This window comes from Ornithodoros turicata, unplaced genomic scaffold (genome assembly GCF_037126465.1).
Source record: "Ornithodoros turicata isolate Travis unplaced genomic scaffold, ASM3712646v1 Chromosome78, whole genome shotgun sequence".
NCBI classification, from domain to species: Eukaryota; Metazoa; Arthropoda; class Arachnida; order Ixodida; family Argasidae; genus Ornithodoros; species Ornithodoros turicata.
The window spans coordinates 479,810-489,550 of NW_026999392.1; the positions used below are offsets into that span (position 1 = coordinate 479,810).

Consider the following 9,741-nt stretch of genomic DNA (forward strand, 5'->3'; position numbering starts at 1 on the left):
TGGGACAGAATTTTCTGACTGGGAAGTGCAAAAAATACATATATTTTATGGGCCATATGACACGTTTACTGCATATGTTGGCTTTTTCAACCTAAAGATGTAGGGGACCCGAAAAAAAAGAAAGAAATATCAGTGGGGTATAGAAGAAGGCACGAGACATCCATTGCAAGTCCTGTCTTGCTCCCGTTATGATCCCACATGACATCCCTTGAACCTCCATGGAATATACTTCGGAGTTTCACTGGGAGTTCAGGACTGGTATCGAACGAAATGATGCAGTCCCAGGGATGCCCGTGCAGTCCGAAGGCGTTCTGTCAGGGTCCCGTCGACGTCCCTGGGATAGGCTTGTGTTATCTGGGGAGTGTCTCTGTCACTCAGTGGTTTTATTGTAGATAGACATTTGTATTTTCCTAATCTGGAGTAGCCGGGCATGTCATGATGAGTGCCTATTTCTCTTTTTTTTTTCCTCGTAAACTAAACGTTTCACTTTCGACATTACGGAAAGTGTTCTAATGTAATTGAGGCTGTCCTTGTAGTAGGAAACAAGATCGTTAAGTAACTTAGTACACCTTTTGTGCATCTTTAGTGAAATAACACTGTCGTGGAGGAGCTTTTATTTGTAATTGAGTTACTTTTTAGGTATCTTACTCTTTTCAGATTATTCTTCTCATTAAACAACCGTCATGAACAGATGGCGCAATTCGGCTAGGCATGACCTGAGACATTTCCCACAGCTCCCCACAGAAGCCACAGCCTGAGATAATTCACGCAACATGCATGGGCATGCAGGAAATGAAAGGTGATGAAAGGGCCTCACAGATGCGGGCAACGTCACGACTGAGGGAATGAAAATAAGCTACAATGCCTACCATTCGGCCAATCAGGAGTCCCTGCGTCTGGCTCGCCATCCTGGCTATACCATCGACTTTTACTGGTTTTTATGGCTGACGCCCGTTCTCCCATATTCCGTAGCAACGAAACCAAATTTTGAACAACATACACATTTCTTTCGTGCATCGTATTCACTCAAAATATTCACCCTGCGTAAGCGTTGCGTGAGTGCCAGACTTATAAAGAACCAACTCGCAAAACAGTCTGTGCTCTAAAAGCGAGCGATGCTCACGCAAATGAATTAGAACTGGAGCGCAATACATGGACGAAGAAACAGACGAGAAGACACTTGCTCCTGCACTATCAACTGATGTCTTTGCAGCATTCCTTAAAAGGAGTTGCTCGAGGGAAGGAGAGAAACAAAACTTTTCAGGTTCCATATACTTCATTTCTTCACGTGTCAGTACCACTGATGGTTGGCTGACTTTGCCTAATCTCTAACTTCCAAAAACCTTCAAACACGTCCCTTTCAGTTTTTGTTTTGAGCCTACCCTTGATCTGTGTTTTTGTAAAATCGGGTGTACAACCACGCTGCATTACATACACTCCTATAGGGTACCACCTGGAACAGAAGTTACGGAACGCGGCACGGGCGTACTTCTTCATCTTAGCGGCCTCCTGATAGCTATGAGGAAGATATCGAAACGGATAAGACAAACAGAGAAGAAACGGGTGACCGGCTATCCGACGCTCCTGTTTGCTGATAGGGTGTCGCTGTAATGGAGAAATGCGCCATCATGCTTTTGTCCCAAGCTGTACCACTAGCTGTGACTTTGGTGTTGGTTATGCTGTCTCTGAAGATGATGATACATTTTCGCGATTGTCCTATGTAGGCTTTTTTACACGATAATTGAATTTCATACAAAATTGATGAGTCACACTTCACGAAGTTATTCTTTTGATTCACATCACGCTGCCGCAATAGCTTTTCATTGGTCATTGGAATTGGTGACTTCCTGCGAGTCCTTGATCCTAGACGGATCCGAGGTCAGCCAGTCGCAAATCTTCGAATCCGCATGACGGAGAACAATTTTGAATTGACTCATGCTCCTTGATGGAAACAGTTGATATGCAGGTGAGTAACAACAACTACATGAACGATTATGGGATGAGGTGATTCACCGCAACAATTGCGGTACCATACCTCAGTGCCTCATACCTCAGTGGGTTAGTACATGAGTGGGATGACGATGAAAAAGATGACGCATACACACTCGCGCAAGTGGGTGCGTCGTAACTGATGGAATAGTAGAACAAGAGATACACTGATGTTCTGAGGCTGGAACAACATAGAAGGGACAGATACAAACAAAGCCTCAAATTGCCTAAGAAATCAACGATGAAAGATGAAAGTCACTGAAAAGGTTAGCTAGCTGTAGGGATCGAAACCACATCTTCTGGATTACCGGTCCCGATCCCTACAGCTAGCTAACCTTTTCAGTGACTTTCATCTTTCATCATTGATGGAATAGTAGTTTATCCGGTGAGTAAAACAGCTGCGATAAGTTACTGGTTTGTTAATGTGCATGTGTTATCAGGTCAGCGTCTATAGCCTATTTGATTGGAATGATTAATATCTGGGGCAGAATCCACGAGCACACACACACAAAAGAAGGAAAACATTATGCGTTCACATCATGTCACCCGTGGTAATCAGCTTTATTAATCATGATTAGGGTTGCCACCTTTCTCGTCGGCCAATACCGAATCGGTGCGAAGGGGGGGGGGGGGTGCTCAAGCGCAACGCAGTGGCTTTGTATACATAGTAATCAATACGACGTATGAAATATCTTTTTTTTTTTCATGCAAACGTTGCGTTAGTTATCTCAGACTACAGATAACTGTGCATCAGGCAGAAAACCAGTAGACTTCGATGCCATCCCGGTCACGCTGAAAGGCGAGACAAGCAGGAAGGCCTCTGATTGGCGGGCTGGTATGCATAACGTTGCATTTTTATTGGCCCTGTCAGTTTCATATGCTTTGTGCCCAGTGCTTTATGAACTATATCAAACTATGCATTCTATGGGGAGCTGTTACTGCTACACACTCTCCATTTTTTACCTCGTCTTGGATTGGAGGATGTGGATAGTGAAAGACCTTACGAGATTCTTGAGTCTTGAAAGCCGAGCACTGGGCGCAGAGGGTTCTAATAATACGTTATCTACAGTATCTTTACGTGGATCAACGTAGCTGCGATTGCTCCTCTCAGCCACCTCTCATTCTTTGGTAACGATGACGCAAATGAAATACTCAAAGTCTTAAAGGTACCGTAAAGCAGCACCGATCAAATGTCATTTAGTGTGGCTATTCGATAGTCCAAGTCACTAGGACAAAAACTGCGCAAGTTACATTCCAACCGACGGTGCAATTAATTAGAAAATTTCAATTAAACATTACGGGCAACACTGTACTAGGTATTCGAAATGAATCCGTACTCCTGACACATACGGCGGCAACCACATTGCATGCGTATAACACTGGGCCCGACATAACAATCCACCACAATCCACCATAAAATCCGCCCCTGCAATCCACACAACGATCCGCATCTGAGGATAAACTGATAAGCGAACTGAAATGAAATGCTGAGTCGTTGAAAAAAATGTGTCAGACGTTCAAGAAGCCAGACAGCGTCGGGACTTGTTTGTTCACCGAGGTTCATAGAGAGAGTTTGTTCGTTCGAAAGAGGCCGCGAACAGAAGGAGCGCGCAGGCGCAGCAGAGAAGTAGGGAGAGCCTCCATCGAACAGCGGCCAGCGCTGGGTTACTTCGCAAAAAACACTGTTAACAGGGGTTTCAGAATGCATAGGTAAACAAGAAAACTAATAATATGGTTACTAAAATAACAAAGTGCCGATGTAATAGTGTGTAATACCAATTTTCAGTGTTGCCCGCTGTACAGGGGGTTGTTTGACACCAGGCGTCGCACCGCTCCACTACGCCGCATCTTTCATGGCAAATTAAAAATATTTATAGCGAGTTGTCGGTGGTATGGTTCCGCATACGGTATTTAGAAGCAACAAAGTCTCTAGTCACATCACCGGCATATCATCCTTGTCTACTGCTTTACAGTACCTTTAACGCCACCACAGCACCACACTTCACACTAACCTGCTTCTCCCACCTGATTACATTTCCACCAGGGTTGATCATGGTAAAAAGATTAAGCCTGTTCACTGTCATTCTAATCACTGCCAGCAATCATTCATTCCATCTGCAGTCAGGGAGTGGAATGCACTACCTGAGCTTATCATCAACATTACTGACCCCCAGTCATTTCGCCGTCACTTATGTTCACACTCACCGGCCTCGGTGGCTCAGTCGGTAGCGTGTTCGCCTTCTGATCCCGAGATCGCGGGTTCGAACCCGGCCGAGGACGCCAGCAACTTGGTGGCAGGGTACAAGTTGCTTAGACACGCCGTCTTCCGCGATGGACGTTAAATACGGGGTGCCGTGTGATGAGCTTTCATCGCACGTTAAAGAACCCTCAGGTGGGCAAAAGCAATCCACAGACCGACCGCTGTGGCGTCGCTCATGATCTCAGTTGTCTCGCGACGTAAACACCCAATTATAATATATATGTTCACACTTCCGTGTAACATGATATTTTTCTATGCTTGACGTCCAGTGCTTTATGTACTTTTTCTTCCTCGTTGTTATTTTTTCTTTTGTAAGTTCATGTGCTTGTTATCCTATTTTGTTTCTTCGCCCATCCCTCATGTAATGCCCTCGGGCCTTTGAGGTATTGGAAACAAATAAATAAAATAAAAGGCTTTTACTACGACTCGGCCAATTTCCGAACATTTTATGTTCAGATTACAGCGTCACGCGCACACCGAACGCAAGCCTTGAATTTCGGAACCATTCGGGTGAAATCCGGACAGGTGGCAACCCTAATCTTGATTTAACTACCGTACTACTACTTTCCGGTGTATAACGCGCACCGCAGTGTTGCTGAAAGCTTCTGTACTGCCACCGCTATCCACAATGAACCAAGGCGGTGTATAATATATGCATATGCTTTATTGGAAACATATTTAGTTTCGCGTCCCTTCTCAATCACGCCAGCGTTCTGAAATGAATTCAGCATTATTGACTGCTCAATAGCATCCTTAAAATACCGCACAAGTCATTTTTAACACCCTGTTTTATTCTCACAAAACTGTTAAGTAAGCCAGTAAGAGGCACCATGCGAAGTAATTCACACCACAGAGTCATAATTATCGCAGAAATTGCATTTGAAATACGCCGCAAACAGCGACCGTGCGGAACGGTGGTGAAGAGCAGTACCAGTCTGTTACCTACCCGAAACCTCGCGCTGACGCGATAAGGAGAACGCTCGCTGATTGGTCTAAAGAAATGTTGTCTGTCGTCTACGCTGTCGTCTACTACTGGGCGACAAGGTGCTGACCCCCACTGACAGGCGAACCAGAACGAGTTCTCCTTATAATGTCATCGGTGACGTGGCATCATACCTCCTCATCCTCATTATACCTGGAGTGACGAGGTAATGGCGAACGCGCGGAGCCATGTTTATGTGAGTTTTTTTTTTTTTTTTTTTTTTCTGGGAAACAAATTTCACACATCAAAACCTTTCGCGCTATTCGGTAAAATGACACACACACTTTCGTCATACGTCTTAATCTGATTTTTTTTTTGGATAGCCCTGTGTACTCCTTTAAGCAGCAGAAGCATTAATTTTGTCCCTTTTGCCGGCTTTGTCAACTGACTCTAAGCGATTTGTGAGAAACTCGCAGCACACCCTGGAAGAGGCAAGATACCGACCAGAAAAGGAACTCGGTAGGAAAATATTTCCGTGTACTATAACGCGCACCGTTAGATAAACCGCCGGACCTCTTCAGAGCACTGTATTGCTAATAATATAGAGATAGATATAAAAGAACACTATTTTGCTGTATAACGCGCGCGGTATACGCCGGAAAATACGGTAATAAGAGCTCGCTAACACCTCAACAGGTCACCTACGTCGCGATAGCCTCACCAAATAAATGGCCGGTACTACAGAAGCTAGAGGGATCGTCCACTGGGGATTTCTTTTCATAACAACCAGTACACCGCGTCTTATCTGTAAAGAATATACCAATAAAATATATTTTATTACGGTAGCAACTTCGTTTATCTCTTGTGTGCCGTTTACATCGCCTTATTATTATTTACAACGACGAAATTCGTAGCATCACATCCAACTACCACGACGCGGGCATTTTGTCCATGCTTTCGAAATCCCAAATTTATGCACATATGTGAACGTTGTTTTATAGATATCCTGATCGAGACCACGTTTAGAAACGCGAATATCTGCATTCTTATATATCACACAAAGAAGAAGAAAGACGCGATACCACTCAAATGTTTCACTTTTCTAGCATCCGTCATAATTAATGTATGTTCCACTTACAATCTTTTTTTTTTAATTAAGCCATGCATAACAGAACTTCTCAAACGAGGAAACTTACATTTGTCCAGTGACCTCAGACAACCGCCGTGTTTATTTCCCATGTTCGTTACACTGAACCCATCTTGATCCCAAATAAGGCACTTTTCAATCACACGTGTTATTCCTGCTGCACACTCCACTCTACTGACGAAAGGCTCATCTTGATCTCATCTTGATCACAATAAAGGCACTTTCCAATCACACGTGTTATTCCTGCTGCACACTCCAAGTCTACTGACGAAAGGCTCTTATCAGTCGGGCTAATGAAGGGAGGAGTACGCGATAACAGATGGCGGTACTCTACCAGGTAGATTCTCGTCCGCGTTCATTTGGAGCCAGTGATGTGAAGTTGATAGCACAAAACAAACCGAAGTCAAAACAACTTCATCGACCTGTCAAGTCGGTGAAATTTTGAACGGACAGCGGTTCGGCCTATATACTTTAGGCAGAGAATTGTTCATGAAGTTTTAGAGGCTTCCTTTATCTTGAAAGAAGGTGAGAATTGCGTTAGATGACAGGTGAAGCTGCCCAGAGAAGAGATAGAATATCCTGCCGATAAGTGTTAGCATGTTTGTGCCGAGTAGGGATATCTTTCTGGTGATTGTTAAGAATGTGTTGCCTTGAGGTTACACCCTGCTTGGGAGGGGATTGTCTGGGACGCTGTGTAAGTGTTCCCAAAATAGTTTTCCTACGATTCTGGCGATCAGCATGGCAAAATGGCCGTCATAGCACCCACCGTAGAAATCCGAAAAGGGCTTCCATCTCGTAGCTTGAAAACTTTCACCAAATATCTTTTTTCTGCGCAGATAGCCGACCCAACTGATGTTGGACTCAGTTGTTAGAATAAGTGCCCCGTATACTTAGTTAGGAAGTTTGGCGGAGGTGCCTTATGTTTTAAATCATGAATGTAACTCATGAATTCTGTCTCTAGCCATACAAGGTCTTCGGGATTCTCAAGCTGCTGCACAAGAGCGTTCTCCTGGTCACGGTGCTGGGTACAGTTGCTAATATCCATCAGTGCGAACCATTTATGCTATATTCCATGAAGGTTATTGTTGGACCTTTGCATATGCAAAAGTTTCGTTGCACATATGGCCCGCATGCAAAGCAGTGGTTATAGGAGGAGAGAATACCTGAATTCCCCAAGTTGGACGGAAACAGGTGTTTGAGTGTAAGGCACCGAATTGGTTTTAGTAATCTTGTCTTCTGAACATTGTAGATTTCCTTGATGAAATGAGATCAAGTTTCACCATTGGCTCCCAGATTACTCACCAGAAATCGGTTCCTCACATTCTTGAGGTTGTTGCACTGACGAAAGGAGAGCATTACGGGCTTCGATGGATTCGCAGGGTGAGGAACAATATCTTGCCACCGCTCAGTGTCTCCATTGCTCCGACGTTAACTTTGTGGTGATCCGTCACAAGTCGGACGCACGGAAGCTGAGAGCTTCGATCTCCTGAATAACTTTCTTGATCAGCTTGGCTTGGTGTTGATGTACATTCTCTAGTAAAGAAATGTACTGCAATGGATCCTGTAGATGTATGAAAGACCGCATAACAGAAAGCAAAGAAGAGAATTTACCAAGGCCCTTATTGCTCACCCTGCATGTCCCTTCCGAGGTTGACGTCGCCTACGAATGTGTCCCTTTGCTTGTGATATTGAAGCTTCAGCTGGATGTGCATTTTGTCTATAATCAAAGAGTACGTCCTTGACATTTCTGAAGGGAGACTGGCCATTTCGGCCTTCAGACTTTCTTGAACGTGTGTTGTGAACCCCGCTTCTCCTGTACAGCCTCCCAGGTAATTCCTGAGCGTGTTCCTTCAGGGAAGCAACTACTAGTTCTGCCCAGAAATGTTCATACGCTTTTGGATATAAGTTCCGCAGAACAATGCGGTGTCGGACCATGGTTTCTGTCCACGAAGGTCTTTTCTTTCTATAGTTATTGACTTGGTCAAGAAGGAACATTGCTTTCGGATCCTCTCTTCTTGCCGCGTCCACGCCCTCCCTGAAGGCTAACGCATATAAGGATCGCTTTCCATTTTCTTCAGTTCATCTTTGTAGGAAGTCACTTTCCACTTTTGTTTTCAGTTCTCTGTCCTTTCTTCTCAGCGTTTGGCGTTGGTGAAAGGCAGCGCTCGTTGTCTGGTTGATGTTATCCTGTACACCACATGTGCGAAGGGCAAAGGCGGGTACTCTTTGTACCCCTGTTGGACATGGTTATGAAACACAGCAGCCTTGCACGGCATTAAGATACAGTTCTCCTTTTCCACGTTGATTGTCGTAGCTGCATGTGTTGTCGTTCCTGCTTCTTGGCGGGGACACAGGAGTAGCCACGGTCTGATGTTCTGTGCTCTCATTGTCCGTGGCCTTTTTCTGATGGCTTCCTCGCTGCAAGATTGCCCTAGCAGAACAAAATGTCCTACAGTTTTCCAAGGGTCACCCGCTTACTGAGATTGCAATCTCCATGGGAGAAAGCCATTTCTCCTAGGGACATTCCACGGACATACGAGTGGCCGGGGTTCGGACCTTCCCGGGAACGTCCGTTCCCTGACAATATCTGGATGTAACGTGGAACTACGCTGATATTGCACGGACATCGTGCATATGCCGCGGTACGCTATTTCATACCAAAACAAAATGCACTGACAGATTACTACACTCAAGACACATAGGACCACTAAGTTTTAAAAAGGTGGCGGAAATTCCATGCAGCAGTAGTGCAAGCATTACTGCACCCCCAACCGTTCTCAACCAAGACACGGTCCACCAAGGCATGTCGACTTAACAGGAGAGCAGGTGGACTTCTGCCCCTTTCTTGAGTGAAGGTTGTCTTGAATATTATTCACTTCCGCCCATGAAACAAACGTATACTATATACATGTTTAGTTTAGTAACTTCCGCGAATTCGTGAGCCCTGCTCGGTTCAGATACAAAAAGAAGGGTGAGGTGTCTATGTTTAATTCAATTACACACAGAAACGTCATTGAAATAAGAAGTTGGTTGGAATAATACTTCACCATCAACATAACGTCTGTGTTTCCTACTCATTTCGTTTGGAATATTCAGTTGTTCGATCAAAAGTCAAACCTCCGCACTGCTAAAACTCACGCGCTTCTCTCCCAGACAGAACACCATCTCCCACGGACGTCCGAAATAGATCCCAGTGTCCATATCCGAAAATGGATCTCCGCGGGACTTCCCTGGGAGGTATATCCGTAGCCGTATATCCGCAGGAGGTCCCGTTGTGGTTGTTTCACGGATTGTCCAAATCGACTCCGTGATGGGATGCTGCATGGATCATGTATTCCAAGAGAGAGAGAAACGCGGGATGATGTAGCACAGCACAAATTCGACTTGCCATAAACCAACTCAGTTTCTCAAAACGAATGAGTA

General features: G+C 44.8%; 1 protein-coding gene across 1 annotated transcript in view; it reads right to left on the reverse strand.

Moving 5' to 3' along the window:
- The window catches only part of LOC135374565 (SH2 domain-containing protein 3C-like), a 286,980-nt gene extending 280,400 nt beyond the window's left edge, over positions 1–6,580 (reverse strand). The window contains exon 1 of the mRNA XM_064607502.1: positions 6,368–6,580. Within this exon, the coding sequence (XP_064463572.1) occupies positions 6,368–6,410 (43 nt within the window). The 5' untranslated portion in view covers positions 6,411–6,580. The remainder of the gene's footprint in view (positions 1–6,367) is intronic.
- Between the last annotated feature and the right edge of the window lie 3,161 nt (positions 6,581–9,741).